This window comes from Coregonus clupeaformis, chromosome 7 (assembly GCF_020615455.1).
Source record: "Coregonus clupeaformis isolate EN_2021a chromosome 7, ASM2061545v1, whole genome shotgun sequence".
NCBI lineage: Eukaryota > Metazoa > Chordata > Actinopteri > Salmoniformes > Salmonidae > Coregonus > Coregonus clupeaformis.
In genome coordinates, this window is record NC_059198.1 from 73,091,432 (window position 1) to 73,112,800 (window position 21,369).

The following is a 21,369-nucleotide window of genomic DNA, read 5'->3' on the forward strand; positions in this document are numbered from 1 at the left end:
GACTTTCTTCTTCTTTTTTTTCTTTCTGTCTGCTTCTGCTATTTGTACGTCACTTCCGTCACAGCTTTTGAGTTTTCGAGCAAAGATGGCGACGGCGCAGCTAACCGACGAGGAGCTTTTCTCCGAGTTAAAGCGCTTTGGGTTCAGCCCAGGCCCGGTGTCCGAGAACACGCGACCTGTTTATTTGAAAAAACTAAAGAAACTGCGCGATGAGCAGCAACAGAAAGGAACCAGGGCGGGGAAAAACCGAAACAGTGGCGGCGTCAACAACGGCACTAGTGGCGATGGCAACAGCGGCTACACAGCGGCGGGAGCTTCGGGAGTCGGAGCCAGGCCAGCTAGCGGTGACGTCACGCACCTGAGCCCTAGCAGCCGGAGCCCCGGCGGTCGACCGGGCCTGAACGAAAAGCGAGCTGGCGGAGCGGGGAAGTTCGTTTTGGGCTTTAGCTCGGACGAATCGGACGTGGAGGCCCCGCAGAAAAAACGAGGACCGAACCACAGCGGCAGGAGAGACCGAGGCTCCGCGTACCACCACCAACAACAACAGCAGATCAGGCCTACAACGGGAGCTGCCACCGCCGCCCGAAAGAGCCTGGGAGTCGCTGTGAGTACCAGCAGCAACAATTCCTCTCCCACCGGGCTGCTGGAGGGGAGGAGAAGCGGACCCGGTTCTCTCGGCTGGGTGGACCGGGAAAATCGAGCCTCGAGGTCTCGCAGCCCGCGGAGGGGGAAGGGTTATGACGTAGAGCCCGAAGAGGAAGAAGATTTCCAAGGGGAGACGGAGAGAGACAGTCGGTCTCTGAATGGGAACAGGGCGTCTTACTCACTGAATACCAGTAGTAAACTAGTCGGAGATTACTCGGATTCGGAGGAGGAGGAAGAAGAGGGAATCATATCTGGGCAGGACCGTCAACGAGACCGCCGCTTACAGGTACACTGCTCCAGACGGAGTCACTCCTTCAAGTCGTCTCCCCACAGAAGTGCGAGGGGGTCAGAGAGCGGCCAGGAAAAGACTGCAGCCATGGCAATCAGGCTAAATGACACGCCTGGCGCTAGTAGGAGTCGACTAGACATGATGGGAGGCCGAGGGGAGGAGGAGGATGACGAGGACGAGGGAAAGAAGCGAGGCCCCGGCGAATCGTCTCTGAGCGGGGGGCTTGCTGCGACGCCATTACCCCAGGGGGACCATCTACGTGTCGGCTGTGATGGGGGAGAGCGACCGCGGCAGCCCCGGGGAAAGCAGCGGCAACAATTCCCCGTCCTCCGCCTACAACAAAAACCACGTCGACAGTGGGGATGGCGCCACTAGCAGCAGCAGCAGCAGTAGCCGATTCAGCATCGGCCTGAGACCGCGATTCTCCAACTACAACACTCTATCCGCTACTTACCGGCCCAACCATTCGAATCATAGCGGGCACAACCATGCCTACAGCCAGTCGAGCCTCAAGCACAAACACACGGCGCCGGAGGATGAGCTGCTCCAGCAATTCAAGCGGGAGGAGGTGGGGTCGTCCACCGGTGGTTGGGGTTCAGCGCCCACTACCTGTCCATGTTGTTGCTCATGGCCGCTTGCCTGTTCTTCCTCCTGCTCGGCCTCATGTACCTCCGGATGCGGGGGTCTGGAGCCTCTGAGGTCGATGTTGTCAGTAAGTTTACAGCCCAATGAAATGGAACTTCCTAAACATAGTTAGCTAGTAGTGTTTTTTTGTCTCGCAATCCAATCCATCATTCTGTGGCTAGGTTTACTGTACAATTGTAGCATTCTAAAGCTTCAATTTGCTTCCACATTGCAGTATAATATCAATATTTAAAACGGATTGATAACCAGCCCTGGTATTTTTTAATATTAGTGACTGACTGTCTAGATACTGCTTTATGCATAGGATGGCCGGACTTTAGCCTTTTGCAATGGACATTTGTAATATGAAAACAATCTAACAAAGGTTTTAAATTGCTACTAGCATGTTTAGAGGACAATAAGGAGAGATGTAAACCTATACCCTCCAGAAATGATTTCCTATAGTTTACTCTACAGTACGTGATGAGTTTTTGCATTCTGCACGGAGTCACTCTTTGTCGGACATCAAAATCAGTTATTTGCCTCTTAGCAGAAAATCGCCACAAGGAACCTAAAAATTTAGGCCTAAAAACGATGATTTCATAGGACTAATTAGTGTGTAATGAAGCAGGCCTAGCAGTTGTCACCCTCGGAGCCATTCACACATTTTCACACTTACATTTTAGTCATTTAGCAGACGCTCTTATCCAGAGCGACTTACAGTTAGTGAGTGCATACCATTTTTTCACACCTTCAAAGACAGGAAGTCCTACATCATCATTCTACATAGAGGGACACGTCTTTTATGGAGGGTACAGCAGAGGTATTAGCATGTCAACATAGAAAGCTACCTCCCATCCATTGGCTTCCATAGGCTGGCTAACTATCGGCCGCTAAATTTACATTTTAGTCATTTAGCAGACGCTCTTATCCAGAGCGACTTACATGAGCAATTAGGGTTAAGTGCCTTGCTCAAGGGCACATCGACAGATTTTTTTCACCTAGTCGGCTCGGGGATTAGAACCAGCGACCTTTCGGGTTACTGGCACAACGCTCTTAACGACTAAGCTAGCCCATTCAACCCCACTGTGTGTGCTTCAGGGTACGATCCCCCTCCCCTTCCCCCAGGTGTGCCCAGGTATGCTGTTACAGATGACACGATAGAGCCTTGCCTTAATACGGATACTGTAGTATTTACCTTGAGGTATTAACACTATAGGCCTAAGCAAATGCCTGCCTGGTCACTAGAGCTAGACTCATACTCTACCTCAGGACTGCACCTCTGAGTGCTGTCAAAGCCACAAACACATGAAATATTCAATAACCCATTCAGCTGCATTTTACAGTGCAGTTAGTTTCTCAGTTCACCTTCTCAGATAAAAAAATAAATAAAAAATAGGGTCCTGACTTGGTGTGGTTTGAACGGATCGGCTACGGTCATGCATATACAGTACCAGTCAAAAGTTTGGACACACCTACTCATTCAAGGGTTTTTCTTTATTTTTACTATTTTCTACATTGTATAATAATAGTGAAGACATCAAAACTATGAAATAACACATATGGAATCATGTAGTAACCAAAAAGTGTTAAACAAATCAAAAATATATTTGAGATTCTTCAAAGTAGCCACCCTTTGCCTTGATGACAGCTTTGCACACTCTTGGCATTCTCTCAACCAGCTTCACCTGGAATGCTTTTCCAACAGTCTTGAAGGAGTTCCCACATGCTGAGCACTTGTTGGCTGCTTTTCCTTCACTCTTTGGTCCATCTCATCCCAAACCATCTCAATTGGGTTGAGGTCGGGTGATTGTGGAGGCCAGGTCATCTGATGCAGCACTCCATCACTCTCCTTCTTGGTCAAATAGCCCTTACACCGGTGTTTTGGGTCATTGACCTGTTGGAAAACAAATGATAGTCCCACTAAGCGCAAACCAGATGGGATGGCGTATCGCTGCAGAATGCTATGGTAGCCATGCTGGTTAAGTGTGCCTTGAATTCTAATTAAATCACACAGTGTCACCAGCAAAGCACCATCACACCACCTCCTCCGTGCTTCACGGTGGGAACCACACATGCAGAGATAATCCGATCACCTAGTTTGAAGAATCTCATATAAAATATATTTTGATTTGTTTAACACTTTTTTTGGTGACTACATGATTCCATATGTGTTATTTCATAGTTTTGATGTCTTCACTATTATTCTACAATGTAGAAAATAGTAAAAATAAAAACATTTGAATGAGTAGGTGTGTCCAAACTTTTGACTGGTACTGTATATCCCAACCATAGGGTATTGTAGACAAATTCATGCCTACAGGTTTTCTTCATTCATTATAATTAAACCGTATACTACAGGCTCTCTGTATAGGAAGCATTTAATGTGGGGAGGAAGTGTTGAATAATGAATGGTCGCTCAGACAGTAGTAGTAGTAGTAGTAGTAGTGGTGGTGGTAGTAGTGGTCATGGCAGGCCAGAGACTGGAGCATGGCAGGCCAGGCCAGAGACTGGAGCATCTCACTGTGACTGTCTTCTCTAGTCTCTCCTCAACCCTCACTGTGACTGTCTTCTCTCTCCTCAATCCTCACTGTGACTGTCTTCTCTAGTCTCTCTCCTCAGTCCTCACTGTGACTGTCTTCTCTAGTCTCTCTCCTCAGTCCTCACTGTGACTGTCTTCTCTAGTCTCTCTCCTCAGTCCTCACTGTGACTGTCTTCTCTAGTCTCTCTCCTCAGTCCTCACTGTGACTGTCTTCTCTAGTCTCTCTCCTCAGTCCTCACTGTGACTGTCTTCTCTAGTCTCTCTCCTCAGTCCTCACTGTGACTGTCTTCTCTAGTCTCTCTCCTCAGTCCTCACTGTGACTGTCTTCTCTAGTCTCTCTCCTCAGTCCTCACTGTGACTGTCTTCTCTAGTCTCTCTCCTCAGTCCTCACTGTGACTGTCTTCTCTAGTCTCTCTCCTCAGTCCTCACTGTGACTGTCTTCTCTAGTCTCTCCTCAATCCTCACTGTGACTGTCTTCTCTAGTCTCTCCTCAACCCTCACTAACTGTCTTCTCTAGTCTCTCTCCTCAGTCCTCACTGTGACTGTCTTCTCTAGTCTCTCCTCAATCCTCACTGTGACTGTCTTCTCTAGTCTCTCCTCAGTCCTCACTGTGACTGTCTTCTCTAGTCTCTCCTCAACCCTCACTGACTGTCTTCTCTAGTCTCTCCTCAACCCTCACTGTGACTGTCTTCTCTAGTCTCTCTCCTCAGTCCTCACTGTGACTGTCTTCTCTAGTCTCTCCTCAATCCTCACTGTGACTGTCTTCTCTAGTCTCTCCTCAATCCTCACTGTGACTGTCTTCTCTAGTCTCTCCTCAACCCTCACTAACTACAGTAGGTAATGAAAGACCATATATCTGTGATGTCTTCATTTACTGTCAGTCTTTATTCTCCCCCTAGCCCCCCTGTTTCAGACTTTCAATTAAATGGGGCGTGGTCGGATTATAATTGCTGTGTTTTTGTTCTTTCTTCAGTTAAGAACCACCCGTTTGGCAGCGAGTTTGACAAGTCTTATGTAAGTATATTTTCTTATAATTTTGGCCCTAGCCTAAGGCCAAGTTAGTGTAGCTGTCTGTCTAACAATCAGGGCCTAACATGAACATCTGTAGACCGCCCACTGCATTCTGCGCCCTTACTACGGGATGCTCCCACTACACGTCCCTTACTACGTGATGCTCCCACTACACGTCCCTTACTACGTGATGCTCCCGCTACACGTCCCTTACTACGTGATGCTCCCACTACACGTCCCTTACTACGTGATGCTCCCACTACACGTCCCTTACTACGTGATGCTCCCACTACACGTCCCTTACTACGTGATGCTCCCACTACACGTCCCTTACTACGTGATGCTCCCACTACACGTCCCCTTACTACGTGATGCTCCCACTACACGTCCCTTACTACGTGATGCTCCCACTACACGTCCCCTTACTACGTGATGCTCCCACTACACGTCCCTTACTACGTGATGCTCCCACTACACGTCCCTTACTACGTGATGCTCCCACTACACGTCCCTTACTACGTGATGCTCCCACTACACGTCTCTTACTACGTGATGCTCCCACTACACATCCCTTACTACGTGATGCTCCCACTACACATCCCTTACTACGTGATGCTCCCACTACACGTCCCTTACTACGTGATGCTCCCACTACACGTCCCTTACTACGTGATGCTCCCACTACACGTCCCTTACTACGTGATGCTCCCACTACACGTCCCTTACTACGTGATGCTCCCACTACACGTCCCTTACTACGTGATGCTCCCACTACACGTCCCTTACTACGCGATGCTCCCACTACACGTCCCTTACTACGCGATGCTCCCACTACACGTCCCTTACTACGTGATGCTCCCACTACACGTCCCTTACTACGTGATGCTCCCACTACACGTCTCTTACTACGTGATGCTCCCACTACACATCCCTTACTACGTGCCACGCCCACTGCCATTGAGGCTGCTAGCTAGCTAGGACACCGGCACATACTGTCCTTCGCCCCTCCGCCTGCTAGCTAGCTAGGCTAGGGGACAGCGGTACACAGAGTCCTTCGCCCATCCGCCTGCTAGCTAGCTAGGCTAGGGGACACCGGCACATACTGTCCTTCGCCCCTCCGCCTGCTAGCTAGCTAGGCTAGGGGACAGCGGTACACAGAGTCCTTCGCCCCTCCGCCTGCTAGCTAGCTAGGCTAGGGGACAGCGGTACACAGAGTCCTTCGCCCCTCCGCCTGCTAGCTAGCTAGGCTGGGGACAGCGGTACAGAGTCCTTCGCCCATCCGCCTGCTAGCTAGCTAGGCTAGGGGACAGCGGTACAGAGTCCTTTGCCCCTCCGCCTGCTAGCTAGCTAGGCTAGGGGACAGCGGTACAGAGTCCTTCGCCCCTCCGCCTGCGGAGCACTGCTTTCCCGCAGTTATTTTAACGTTACGGCGAGGGTAATCACTACCCGGTAGGGCCACGCAAGAGTTGGGTTGGCGACACTAGCTAGCTACTTCCCTCGCCATAACGTTAACAGAACTGCAGGAAAGCAGTGCTCGGCAGGCGGGATCGAAGGACTCTGTGTGCCGCTGTCCCCTAGCCTAGCTAGCTAGCAGCCTCCCTCCTTCGGTGGGAGTTTGTTCAGCGATTGGCATCCAACGTCGGTGCGTTACCGCCACCTACTGTGCTGGAGTGTGGACCAGAGGCGGAGCTAGCGGGCTCAATGGCGGCGGGCACAGCATTTTTAATAAGTGACGCGTAGTGGGCGTGGCATGTAGTAACTGCGGTCTGCGGAGAGACGTTATTGATTAGGTTTTGGCTTTGGCGGGTAAGAAGATGTCTATTTCACCAGCCACGTTGGCGGATGGTCAGGGCTCCACAGGGCAAGCGTTTTCACTCGCGCATCTGTGAATATAAATAGTCAAGTATGATCACATTTTATAGCTTAATAAATGCTGCAGTAGCATTTTTGGTCAAATTTACTTGAAATGAAAGTCTGCAAAGTGAGACTTTGTCCTCGTGTTTCTTGGCTATTTACATTTGTTTTGTTCACCAGCCAGGTTTTTTTTTTCTATGTTTTGAGTTCCAACTGCTAGGGAAGAGAGGACCACGCGGATGCTAGTCACTCTCTCAATCTCACAGGCACAAACATGACTCAGCAGAGGTCACCTCCCACCCTTAAAGGGGCAGGTTACATGATATTTTGGTTAAGTCACAAAATATTTCATGAAATTAAGCAATATACCACCTTATTTGTCATACATTTTAATTGTTTAATAAACATTAAAGCATGCTTATCTGGGTTTTTTTTTGTGTGTAATTTTGGCAGAATATCTGAGTGGCTGGTAGATTTGATTGATTTCTATATCTACAGTGGCTGGTGGACCAAAAAGTTAGTTTCAGGCCCTGCTAACAAGACAGTGATATTGTAACGTATAGGACTGAAAGATGGCTTGTATGTATAGTAGTCTACATGAAACATTATCTCTAATACGGCCACACGTGAGCATTTACCTGAAAAACATGAATAAATAGACTTTAGCAGTACGTAATTTGTGTTGACAGATGTCTGTAATACTGCCACAGAAATATTGACTTGATCTTTTGTGGATTTCAGAACAAGACGGAGCAGGACACCATTCTGAAACTCCTACTCAAACTTCATGACCACCTGGCTAATGTTGCTGGTACGTTAAGAAAGGATCTTGCAGATTTTTTGTTGTTTTTGTTCTCAATTAAATTAGATTCTTCCATCCTCCAACATTGGCTGTATGCTATGCTTAAATAGTTAGAATGTGTCGTTTTCAAATGAAGACCCCAGGGTGTACACCGTGTACAAAACTCTGCTCTTTCCATGACACTGACTGACCAGGTGAATCCAGGTGAAAGCTATGATCCCTTATTGATGTCACTTGTTAAATCCACTTCAATCAGTGTAGATGTAGGGGAGGAGACGGGGTTAAAGAAGGATTTTTAAGCCTTGAGACAATTGAGACATGGATTGTGTATGTGTGCCATTCAGAGGGTGAATGGGCAAGACAAAATATTTAAGTGCCTTTGAACGGGGTACGGTAGTAGGTGCCAGATGCACCGGTTTGTGCCAAGAACTGCAACGCTGCTGGGTTTTTCACACTCAACAGTTTTCCGTGTGTATCAAGAGTGGTCCACCACCCAAAGGACATCCAGCCAACTTGACACAACTTTGGGAAGCATTGGAGTCAACATGGGCCAGCATCCCTGAGGAACTCTTTCGACACCTTGTAGAGTCCATGTACCGTCAAATTGAGGCTGTTCTGAGGGCAAACGGGGGGGCAACAACTCGATATTAGGAAGGTGTTCCTAATGTTCTGTTCACTCAGTATATGTAGTCAAATGGCACACCTTTTTTTTTTTTTGCTGTAATGACGACACTAACAGCTCAAGGATAGTTTGAAATCTTAACTCCGTGGATTACTGTTGAAATGAGGTGTCAGTCCGCCTGTCTGTCTAATAATAAGTGGTTTATCTGGAGCTAACGTTTAATATTGTCCCCCCATCAGGACAACATGACTGTACAGACCCGGAGCAGCAGCAGGCCAACAGGAGTCTGTCTATGGAGGATGCCTCTGACTATCTGATACAGCAGAATGAGGACTACCGTCACTGGCTACTCCTCTCTCTGGAGTGGATCATACGGTCAGGGGAGGATGTTGGCATACGGTAAATAGCGAAGAGCGTCTCGGGTCGTGGTCATTAGGGCATGCAGTTTAAAAAACGCTTTGCAACAGAAAACCAAACTGGGCATTTCATATTGGACCAGGTAGTCCAGGGTGTCTCTCCCTGTTTGTCTGTGTTCTTCTGTTTGGTGCCTAATGAACAGGACCCTGTTATCGCCCACTGTGATGTATTCTCATACTAATGGCACCTCTCCCTCCTCCCCTCTCCCCCCTCTCCTCTCTCTCCCCCTCTCTCCTCTCTCTCCCTCCTCCCCTCTCCTCCCCTCTCCTCTCTCTCCCTCCTCCCCTCTCCTCTCTCTCCCTCCTCCCCTCTCCTCTCTCTCCCTCCTCCCCTCTCCTCTCTCTCCCTCCTCCCCTCTCCCTCCTCTCCTCCCTCCCTCTCCCTCTCCCTCCTCCCCTCTCCCTCCCCTCTCCCTCCTCCCCTCTCCTCTCTCTCCCTCCTCCCCTCCTCTCTCTTCCTCCCCTCCCCTCTCCTCTCTCTCCCTCTCCCTCCCTCCTCCCCTCTCCTCTCTCTCCCTCTCCCTCCTCTCCTCTCTCTCTCTCTCCTCTTCTCTGCCAGGCTGATCGGGGATAACCCAGAGGAGACGGTAGCGGAGGTGAGTGAGGTGACTCGTCTGGAATCGACCCACCCCAAAATGTCCTTCTCCTGCCGCTTCAGAAGAGCCTTCTTTACAGTCATCCACAGGCTGCTGCTCATCCTAACAGGTTAGAAATCTCTCTCTGTCTCTGTCTCTGTCTCTCTCTGTCTCTGTCTCTCTCTGTCTCTGTCTCTGTCTCTGTCTCTGTCTCTCTCTCTCTGTCTCTGTCTCTCTCTGTCTCTCTCTCTGTCTCTCTCTCTCTCTAGTGATTGGTCTGGTCTGGGGTGTATTCTACTACATGAAGTATCTAACCTCTCTCTCTCTCTCTCTCTCTCTCTAGTGATTGGTCTGGTCTGGGGTGTATTCTACTACATGAAGTATCTAACCTGCTCTCTCTCTCTCTCTCTCTAGTGATTGGTCTGGTCTGGGGTGTATTCTACTACATGAAGTATCTAACCTGCTCTCTCTCTCTCTCTCTCTCTCTCTCTCTCTCTAGTGATTGGTCTGGTCTGGGGTGTATTCTACTACATGAAGTATCTAACCTGCTCTCTCTCTCTCTCTCTCTCTCTCTCTCTCTAGTGATTGGTCTGGTGTGGGGTGTAATCTACTACATGAAGTACCGTTGGAGGAGAGAGGAGGAGGAGACCAGGCAGATGTATGACATGGTGGAGAGAATCATCGATGTTCTGAAGAGCCACAACGCGGCGTGTCAGGAGAACAATGACCTCCAGCCCTACCTACCCATCCCTCACGTCAGAGACTCCCTGGTCCAACCCCAGGACAGGTCAGTACTAACCCCCTACCGACCCATCCCTCACGTCAGAGACTCCCTGGTCCAACCCCAGGACAGGTCAGTACTAACCCCCTACCGACCCATCCCTCACGTCAGAGACTCCCTGGTCCAACCCCAGGACAGGTCAGTACTAACCCCCTACCTACCCATCCCTCACGTCAGAGACTCCTGGTCCAACCCCAGGACAGGTCAGTACTAACCCCTACCGACCCATCCCTCACGTCAGAGACTCCCTGGTCCAACCCCAGGACAGGTCAGTACTAACCCCCTACCGACCCATCCCTCACGTCAGAGACTCCTGGTCCAACCCCAGGACAGGTCAGTACTAACCCCTACCGACCCATCCCTCACGTCAGAGACTCCCTGGTCCAACCCCAGGACAGGTCAGTACTAACCCCCTACCGACCCATCCCTCACGTCAGAGACTCCCTGGTCCAACCCCAGGACAGGTCAGTACTAACCCCCTACCTACCCATCCCTCACGTCAGAGACTCCCTGGTCCAACCCCAGGACAGGTCAGTACTGACTTCCTGGTCCAACCCCAGGACAGGTCAGTACTGACTTCCTGGTCCAACCCCAGGACAGGTCAGTACTGACTTCCTGGTCCAACCCCAGGACAGGTCAGTACTGACTTCCTGGTCCAACCCCAGGACAGGTCAGTACTAACCCCCTACCTACCCATCCCTCACGTCAGAGACTCCCTGGTCCAACCCCAGGACAGGTCAGTACTAACCCCCTACCGACCCATCCCTCACGTCAGAGACTCCCTGGTCCAACCCCAACCCCAGGACAGGTCTGTACTAACCCCCTACCGACCCATCCCTCACGTCAGAGACTTCCTGGTCCAACCCCAGGACAGGTCAGTACTAACCCCCTACCGACCCATCCCTCACGTCAGAGACTCCCTGGTCCAATCCCAGGACAGGTCAGTACTAACCCCCTACCGACCCATCCCTCACGTCAGAGACTCCCTGGTCCAACCCCAGGACAGGTCAGTACTGACTTCCTGTTCCAACCCCAGGACAGGTCAGTACTGACTTCCTGGTCCAACCCCAGGACAGGTCAGTACTGACTTCCTGGTCCCACCCCAGGACAGGTCAGTACTGACTTCCTGGTCCAACCCCAGGACAGGTCAGTACTGACTTCCTGGTCCAACCCCAGGACAGGTCAGTACTGACTTCCTGGTCCAACCCCAGGACAGGTCAGTACTGACTTCCTGGTCCAACCCCAGGACAGGTCAGTACTGACTTCCTGGTCCAACCCTAGGACAGGTCAGTACTGACTTCCTGGTCCAACCCCAGGACAGGTCAGTACTGACTTCCTGGTCCAACCCCAGGACAGGTCAGTACCAGTACTAGGGGCCCTATAAAATCTGCGTTGTGGACGGAATCATGGAATCCAGACATTAAAACAGAGTTCAACAATATTCAAAAAATCTATTGAATTTAGTAGGGAATCAACTAAATGTATTGAACTTATTAGAAAATGCATTAATTTGCCCAAGTTTATCATAAGACATGAACAAAATGCATCAGTGAGTACGTTTACATGCACACTAATAATTCGATATTAAACTGATTATGGCAGTGATGTAAACACCTGCTAATCGTAAGATCAAAACGTATCCAAATTTATCCTATCTGTCCGGGTAAGCATACACCGATTTAAAACACCTGGTTTTCTGAGCAATCTTTCAAATGATTAGGAAATGTAAACCGCTTAATCGGCGTTCCAGCAGTGTGTTTGATCTGCGCATGTGCCAGCTCCGGGCAGCGCAAGCCTCCCTCTTATGTGCGAGTGTAGTGAGTTAGGAAAAACTGAAAGTATGCATCTTAGAAATAGTTTTCACTTACAAACTTTGTCCGAACTCAAATAGCCTTCTCCAAAAAAAAAACACGTGGTAGAACGAAAACGTTTTAAAACTATGATATTAACCAGACTATGCACAATAATTGTATTGTGCGCATGTAACCGTACTGTGATTTGTATTTTCAGGCAACGGCACAGGAATGCCCCTGTCTGTCTGTCTGTCTTGTCTGTCCTGCCTGCCTTCCTTCCTTCCTTCCTTCCTTGTCGGTCTGTCTTGTCTGTCTCTGGTCTGTCTGTCTGTCTCTGGTCTGTCTGTCTCTGGTCTGTCTTGTCTGTCTGTCTGTCTCTGGTCTGTCTTGTCTGTCTCTGGTCTGTCTGTCTCTGGTCTGTCTTGTCTGTCTCTGGTCTGTCTGTCTCTGGTCTGTCTTGTCTGTCTCTGGTCTGTCTGTCTCTGGTCTGTCTTGTCTGTCTGTCTGTCTCTGGTCTGTCTGTCTCTGGTCTGTCTTGTCTGTCTTGTCTGTCTCTGGTCTGTCTGTCTCTGGTCTGTCTGTCTCTGGTCTGTCTGTCTCTGGTCTGTCTGTCTGTCTGTCTCTGGTCTGTCTGTCTCTGGTCTGTCTGTCTCTGGTCTGTCTGTCTCTGGTCTGTCTGTCTCTGGTCTGTCTGTCTGTCTCTGTCTGTCTGTCTCTGGTCTGTCTGTCTGTCTGTCTCTGGTCTGTCTGTCTCTGGTCTGTCTGTCTATCTGTCTCTCTCTGGTCTGTCTGTCTATCTGTCTCTCTCTGGTCTGTCTCTGGTCTGTCTGTCTCTGGTCTGTCTGTCTCTGGTCTGTCTGTCTATCTGTCTCTCTCTGGTCTGTCTGTCTGTCTGTCTCTGGTCTGTCTGTCTCTGGTCTGTCTGTCTCTGGTCTGTCTTGTCTGTCTTGTCTGTCTCTGGTCTGTCTGTCTCTGGTCTGTCTGTCTCTGGTCTGTCTGTCTCTGGTCTGTCTGTCTGTCTGTCTCTGGTCTGTCTGTCTATCTGTCTCTCTCTGGTCTGTCTGTCTGTCTCTGGTCTGTCTGTCTCTGGTCTGTCTGTCTCTGGTCTGTCTCTGGTCTGTCTTGTCTGTCTCTGGTCTGTCTGTCTCTGGTCTGTCTGTCTCTTGTCTGTCTGTCTGTCTGTCTGTCTCTGGTCTGTCTGTCTGTCTGTCTCTGGTCTGTCTGTCTCTGGTCTGTCTGTCTATCTGTCTCTCTCTGGTCTGTCTGTCTGTCTCTCTGGTCTGTCTGTCTATCTGTCTCTCTCTGGTCTGTCTGTCTGTCTGTCTCTCTCTGGTCTGTCTGTCTGTCTGTCTCTGGTCTGTCTGTCTGTCTGTCTCTCTCTGGTCTGTCTGTCTGTCCACCACTTTGTGTTGGCGATTGACGCTAATATATTGACAAGCTCTCTTCTGGTAGATGGAAAAGTTCCCCAAAATCTTCTCAATTAAATGTTAACTACAAAGTAGACTATGCCTACCTGGCAGAATGATATCCTGATTATTTGCGTCAATCCAGTGGCCATTTTGTTTGGCAAACTTTGCAATCACATGAGTGCTACAGAAACATTGAAACGTCGCTAACCAAACGATGGTCTCTGGCTGGTTCACCGTTTAATTAAAAGGGGAACTACACCAAAATATAGAAACATTTATTAGATTTTTCCCAGACCTCAAAAGTGGACTCCTGATGTGGTTTAAGCGTTGTTGTGGGCTTAGAATATCCAATTTAGTTGTTTTCCTATTAAAAAAAGTTTGCTTTTGAGAGCAAAAACTGGGAAAAAACAGAAACCTGGAAAAACGAAAAGGAGGAAATTGAATTTTGTGGGGAAAACTAATGGAACCAGGCAAAAATGTTACAGATTTTATAGGGTCCTACAGTACAGAACCACCCTCAACTTCCAACGAAACTATCATCACACTCCACTGTTTGTGTAACCACTTAGCTATCTACAAAAATTGACATGGCTTCTTGAAGTCCATGAGATCCGTACAGTTAACTTCCTATACTAGTTTGTGTTTAGGGCAGATTCAGTTGTTTAGCCCCTGAGGAGCAATGTCAGTTTCAGGGAACAAATCCCATCTTGTTCAGTTTAACTGTGTTTTCCTACCATGTCAGAGAGACAAGCTAGTGATTAATAACTGTTAGTTTCTATTCTACCATTCAGAGAGACAAGCTAGTGATTAATAACTGTTAGTTTCTATTCTACCATTCAGAGAGACAAGCTAGTGATTAATAACTGTTAGTTTCTATTCTACCATCACAGAAAGAAGCTGAAGAAGGTTTGGGACCGGGCCGTGACCTTCCTCTCAGCCAACGATAGCCGTATCAGGACGGAGTCTCAGCGGATTGGTGGAGCTGACTTCCTGGTGTGGAGGTGGCTCCAGCCGTCTCTGAGCTGCGACCAGATCTCACTCATCCCCTCCAAAGTCTGGCAGGGCAAAGGTAACTAACCTGGCACCCTGTTCCCTGTGAAGGGCACTACTTTTGACCGGAGCCCTGCCATTTGGGGCGCAGACCAAGAGCAGCATGTACCTTGGCTTTTATGTGCAGCATGTAGGTTGTAGATGGTGTTTGGTCAATGTAAAGTGTACTGTATTAAGTAGACCAATGCATTGGAATCTAACGAAGAACATGTACAGTATATGTAAAAACAAAGGTATGTGGACACCCCCTTCAAATGAGTGGATTCGGCCATTTCAGCCACACCCGTTGCTGACAGGTGTATAAAATCGAGCACACAGCCATGCAATCTCCATGGACAAACATTGGCAGTAGAATGGCCTTACTGAAGAGCTCAGTGACTTTCAACGTGGCACCGTCATAGGATGCCATCTTTCCGATAAGTCAGTTTGTCAAATGTCTGCCCTGCTAGAGCTGCCCCGGTCAACTGTAAGTGCTGTTATTGTGAAGTGGAAACGTCTAGGAGCAACAACGGCTCAGCCGTGAAGTGGTAGGCCACACAAGCTCACAGAACGGGACCACCGAGTGCTGAAGCGCGTAAAAATAGTCTGTCCTCGGTTGCAACACTCACTACCGAGTTCCAAACTGCCTCTGGAAGCAACGTCACCACAAGAACTGTTCGTCAGGAGCTTCATGAAATGGGTTTCCATGGCCGAGCCATTGGACTTTGGAGCAGTGGGGAACGCCTTCTCTGGAGTGATGAATCACGCTTCACCATCTGGCAGTCCGACGGACAAATCTGGGTTTGGCGGATGCCAGGACAACGCTACCTGCCCCAATGCATGGTGCCAACTGTAAAGTTTGGTGGAGGAGGAATAATGGTCTGGGGCTGTTTTCATGGTTCAGGCTCCTTAGTTCCAGTGAAGGGAAATCTTAACGCTATAGCATACAATGACATTCTAGATGATTCATTGCATCCAACTTTGTGGCAACAGTTTGGGGAAGGCCCTTTCCTGTTTCAGCATGACAATGCCCCCGGGCACAAAGTGAAGTCCATACAGAAATGGTTTGTCGAGATCGGTGTGGAAGAATTTGTCTGGTCTGCACAGAGCCCTGACCTCAACCCCATCGAACACCTTTGGGATGAATTGGAACGCCGACTGCGAGCAAGCGCCTAATCGCCCAACATCAGTGCCCGACCTCACTAATGCTCTTGTGGCTGAATGGAAGCAAGTCCCCGCAGCAATGTTCCAACATCTAGTGGAAAGCCTTCCCAGAAGAGTGGAGGCTGTTATAGCAGCAAAGGGGGGGACCAACTCCATATTAATGCCCATGATTTTGGAATGAGATGTTCGATAAGCAGGTGTCCACATACTTTTGGTCAATAGTGTATGTCAGAAATAAAAAAAGGTTGCTTCCCTCCTGTTATACTGTATGTCTAACGTCTCTTTCCTGTCTCTCTCCATCTAACGTTTCTCTTTCCTGTCTGTCTCTCTCCATCTAACGTCTCTTTCCTGTCTCTGTCTCTCCATCTAACGTCTCTTTCCTGTCTCTGTCTCTCTCCATCTAACGTCTCTTTCCTGTCTCTGTCTCTCTCCATCTAACGTCTCTTTCCTGTCTCTGTCTCTCTCCATCTAACGTCTCTTTCCTGTCTCTGTCTCTCTCCATCTAACGTCTCTTTCCTGTCTCTGTCTCTCTCCATCTAACGTCTCTTTCCTGTCTCTGTCTCTCTCCATCTAACGTCTCTTTCCTGTCTCTCTCCATCTAACGTCTCTTTCCTGTCTCTCTCCATCTAACGTCTCTTTCCTGTCTCTCTCCATCTAACGTCTCTTTCCTGTCTCTCCATCTAACGTCTCTTTCCTGTCTCTGTCTCTCTCCATCTAACGTCTCTTTCCTGTCTCTGTCTCTCTCCATCTAACGTCTCTTTCCTGTCTCTGTCTCTCTCCATCTAACGTCTCTTTTCTGTCTCTGTCTCTGTCCATCTAACGTCTCTTTCCTGTCTCTGTCTCTCTCCATCTAACGTCTCTTTTCTGTCTCTGTCTCTCTCCATCTAACGTCTCTTTCCTGTCTCTGTCTCTCTCCATCTAACGTCTCTTTCCTGTCTCTGTCTCTCTCCATCTAACGTCTCTTTCCTGTCTCTCTCCATCTAACGTCTCTTTCCTGTCTCTGTCTCTCTCCATCTAACGTCTCTTTCCTGTCTCTGTCTCTCTCCATCTAACGTCTCTTTTCTGTCTCTGTCTCTCTCCATCTAACGTCTGTTTCCTGTCTGTATTTTCTCTCCTCTCAGCATTCCCTCTGGACAGGAGAAACTCTCCTCCCAACAGTTTAACACCGTGTCTCAAGATCAGAAACATGTTTGATCCAGTCATGTGAGTACCGGAGGTTATTACTAAGCAAATGTCTTCGGCGTCAATCTTTTAGGGTTGTGTTGGGGGGTGAGCGTGGTACTCATCAGCGGACTAAAACGTCCTCTTTGCATGTCAGTGGCAGCAGCTGCATACATACATACATACATGCATACATGCATACATGCATACATAATGACTAAGCCAACATCATCGCCCTCAACTCTTAGATATAAATTGCATCAAGTGGTTTCACTGGGGGCTAGAGCCGTCTGTCTACATGTGACCTAGTCCAACCATGGAACACCTATTCCAGTGGAATGACACCTGTGTGTACCCCATGTAGTGACCTGTCCTACCTGTGTGTTCTTGACTTACCAGGTTAGAGGTGGGTTAGGACTCCGAGCTGACGTCTAACCCCCTGTGTGTGTGTGTGTGTGTGTGTAACAGGGAGGTTGGTGAAAACTGGCACCTGGCCATCCACGAGGCCATCTTGGAGAAGTGTTGTGACAACGACGGTATCGTCCACATCGCTGTCGACAAGAACTCCAGAGAGGTGAGTGTCACAGCTGTTTTTTTATAGCACGCAATGGCTGTTTTCCAAATGGGGGAAAACTGGTCAAAGTGTAGTGCACTATATAGGGAATAGGCTCCCATTTGGGACGTACACAATGTCTCGGTTCTTATTCACCAGATTTCTAGTGGTTTTGGACTGACTCTATACACTTGATATTCACTGACCAGATGTGACCAACAGCCATATGGTTGTTATATATTCACTGACCAGATGTGACCAACAGCCATATGGTTGTTATGTATTCACTGACCAGATGTGACCAACAGCCATATGGTTGTTATGTATTCACTGACCAGATGTGACCAACAGCCATATGATTGTTATATATTCACTGACCAGATGTGACCAACAGCCATATGGTTGTTATATATTCACTGACCAGATGTGACCAACAGCCATATGATTGTTATATATTCACTGACCAGATGTGACCAACAGCCATATGGTTGTTATATATTCACTGACCAGATGTGACCAACAGCCATATGGTTGTTATATATTCACTGACCAGATGTGACCAACAGCCATATGGTTGTTATATATTCACTGACCAGATGTGACCAACAGCCATATGATTGTTATATATTGCAGTGTGTGTCTCTCTACAGGCAGAGTGATGTGGCCTGTTACAACCTGTGGTAGAAGAGCTTGTTAACCTCTCTCTCTCTCTCTCTCTCTCTCTCTCTCTCTCTCTCTCTCTCTCTCTCTCTCTCTCTCTCTCTCTCTCTCTCTCTCTCTCTCTCTGTTTCTTTCTCTCTCTCTCTCTGTCTCTCTCTCTGTCTCTCTGTCTCTCTGTCTCTCTGCTCTCTGTCTCTCTTCTCTCGTCTCTCTGTTCTCTGTCTCTCTCTCTCTTCTTTTCTCTCTGTCTCTCTGTCTCTCTGTCTGTCTGTCTGTCTGTCTGTCTGTCTCTCTCTCTCTCTCTCTCTGTCTCTGTTTCTCGCTCCCCTCTCTCTCTCTCTCTCAATTCAATTCAATTTAAGGGCTTTATTGGCATGGGAAACGTATGTTAACATTGCCAAAGCAAGTGAAGTACATAGTAAACAAAAGTGAAATAAACATTAACAGTAAACATTACACTCAGAAGTTTCAAAAGAATAAAGACATTTAAAATGTCATATTATGTCTATATACAGTGTTGTAACAATGTGCAAATAGTTAAAGTACAAATGGGAAAATAATCTCTCTCTCTCTCTGTGTCTCTCTCCCCTCTCTCTCTCCCCCCTCTTCTCCCCCCAGGGCTGTGTCTATGTGAAGTGTCTGTCATCAGAGCACTCAGGGAAAGCCTTCAAGGCGCTACACGGCTCCTGGTTCGATGGTAAATCCATTTTAAATGACATGGCTTTAGCATCAACACACTTGTTTGGGCTTCATCCTCTAATGGACCTTGTTGTTCCCTGCTGAGGTCCTGGTGCTGAACATTTCAACAATCCCTTGTTTGCAAACTATGAGCCAATAGCATTTGTACTACTAGTCATGTGGTGTTGTGGTAATTGATACTGGATAAAGTAGGAAGGATTTAAGAGATTTAGTCACATGGTTGGTCTTCATTGTCTCTCTCTCTCTCTCTCTCCCTCCTATCCCTCCCTCCCCGTCTCTCCTCCCTCCCTCCCGTCTCTCCCTCCCTCCCGTCTCTCCCTCCTCCCTCCCTCCCCTGCCGCTCCCTCCTCCCTCCCCGTCGCTCCCTCCCTCCCTCCCGTCGCTCCCTCCCTCCCTCCCGTTGCTCCCTCCCTCCCTCCCGTCTCTCCCTACCTCCCGTCTCTCCCTCCCTCCCGTCTCTCCCTCCCTCCCGTCTCTCCCTCCCTCCCCGTCTCTCCCTACCTCCCGTCTCTCCCTACCTCCCGTCTCTCCCTACCTCCCGTCTCTCCCTACCTCCCGTCTCTCCCTCCCTCCCCCGTCTCTCCCTACCTCCCGTCTCTCCCTCCCTCCCCCGTCTCTCCCTACCTCCCGTCTCTCCCTCCCTCCCTACCTCCCGTCTCTCCTCCCCTCCCGTCTCTCTCTCCCTCCCTCCCTCACGTCTCTCTCTCCCTCCCGTCTCTCTCTCCCTCCCTACCGTTTCCCCTCCCTACCTCCCGTCTCTCCCTCCCTCCCTCCCTCCGTCTCTCCTCCCCTCCCGTCTCTCCTCCTCCGCCCTCTCTCCTCCTCCTCCCGTCTCTCCTCCCCTCCCGTCTCTCCCTCCCTCCCTCCCCGTCTCTCCCTCCCTCCCTACCTCCCCTCCCTCCTCCCTCCTCCCTCCCTCCCTACCTCCCGTCTCTCCTCCCTCCCCTCTCTCTCTCCCTCCCTCCGGTCTCTCCTCCCCTCCCGTCTCTCTCTCCCTCCCTACCGTCTCTCCTCCCCTCCCGTCTCTCTCTCTCTCCTCCCTCCCGTCTCTCCTCCCCTCCGTCTCTCTCTCTCCCTCCCTCCCGTCTCTCCTCCCCTCCCGTCTCTCTCTCCCTCCTACCGTCTCTCCTCCCCTCCCGTCTCTCTCTCCCTCCCTACCTCCCGTCTCTCCCTCCCTCCCTACCTCCCGTCTCTCCTCCCCTCCCTCTCTCCTCCCCTCCCGTCTCTCCCTCCCTCCCTACCTCCCGTCTCTCCTCCCCTCCCTCTCTCCTCCCTCCCGTCTCTCCTCCTCCCGTCTCTCCTCTCCTCCCTCCCTCTCTCCCTCCCGTCTCTCTCTCCTCCCTACCTCCCGTCTCTCTCTCCCTCCCTACCTCCCGTCTCTCCCTCCCTCCCTACCTCCCGTCTCTCCCTCCCTCCCTACCTCCCGTCTCTCCTCCCCTCCCTCTCTCCTCCCCTCCCGTCTCTCCTCCCCTCCCGTCTCTCTCTCCCTCCCTACCTCCCGTCTCTCCCTCCCTCCCTACCTCCCGTCTCTCCTCCTCCCTCTCTCCTCCCTCCCTGCTCTCCTCCCCTCCCGTCTCTCCTCTCCTCCCTCCCTCTCTCCCTCCCTACCGTTTCCCCTCCCCTCCCGTCTCTCCTCCCCTCCCGTCTCTCCCTCCCTCCCTCCCTCCCGTCTCTCCTCCCCTCCCGTTCTCCTCCCCTCCGTCTCTCCCTCCCTCCTCCCGTCTCTCCTCCCCTCCGTCTCTCCTCCTCCCTGTCTCTCCTCCCCCTCGTCTCTCCTCCCCTCCCTCCCTCCCCCCTCCCGTTTCTCCTCCCCTCCCCTCCCGTCTCTCCCTCCCTCCCTCCCCCCTCCCAGGGAAGCTGGTGACGGTGAAGTACCTGCGTCTGGACCGCTACCACCAGCGGTTTCCCCAGGCCCAGGGCTGTACCACCTCCCTGAAGCCCTCTGGTACTCACATGAACACCATGTCCAGGCTACGTCACCACACCAGCCCTGATACCAGCACTAACGCTAACTCTCTAGGCTTCTCCTGAGGGGGGGGGCAGATTACCCCAGCCTCCTCTCTCCCTCAACCCCACAGCTACCAACCCAACCAGCTCCTTCTTACCACAGTGTAACGGTCTCACCTCAACACAAGCCCCCCTTCCTTCAGTCTCCCCTTAGCCAGCCTCCACTGGGGGTGATGGTGGCTTGGTCTGTCAACTCACAGGGCTGGGTGAACCGTCTGTCTCGACTCACAGGGCTGGGTGAACCGTCTATCCAACTCACAGGGCTGGGTGAACCGTCTGTCCAACTCACAGGGCTGGGTGAACCGTCTGTCCAACTCACAGGGCTTTGTTTTCTCTTTAAGGGGACTGACTGACTGACTGTCTGACTGTTGGTTGTCCACAACCTGTCTGGACCACAGGAGTGGTTGGGAGGATTTAGACTGACTGACAGACCTGTGGTGTTTTTGTTGTAAAGAACAATCAGTGTTGAAAACAAAGCGGTGAGCTAAACTTTGGAAGACCGCTTGAACAACCAATGGGCTGGGAGATTGGAGACTAGGGGGCGTGGTCTGAGCTCTCCATGAGAGCTGGAGTTGTGTGATTCGCTGGTGCCGTCGACACTATTTAAATTTGTCTTTTTGTATTACAAACTTTTATGGATTTAACAAGGAAACAAACTTCCATTTCGTTCTAATGGCATATTTAAAGAGAGAAATGAGAGAGAAACAATCCCTTCTTTCTCTCGTCTCCCCTC

General features: G+C 50.0%; 1 protein-coding gene across 1 annotated transcript; it reads left to right on the forward strand.

The window, feature by feature from the left end:
• The first annotated feature begins 8 nt into the window (after positions 1 to 8).
• LOC123491267 (inner nuclear membrane protein Man1-like) lies at positions 9 to 21,089 on the forward strand. Its single transcript, XM_045221534.1, is given in 14 exon segments — positions 9 to 668; positions 774 to 1,140; positions 1,181 to 1,520; positions 1,523 to 1,646; positions 5,074 to 5,114; positions 7,707 to 7,776; positions 8,629 to 8,788; positions 9,365 to 9,510; positions 9,963 to 10,167; positions 14,254 to 14,432; positions 16,678 to 16,759; positions 17,186 to 17,291; positions 18,549 to 18,627; positions 20,482 to 21,089. Coding segments are annotated over 14 exon segments (2,661 nt in total). The 5' UTR covers positions 9 to 85; the 3' UTR covers positions 20,661 to 21,089.
• Positions 21,090 to 21,369: the final 280 nt, after the last annotated feature.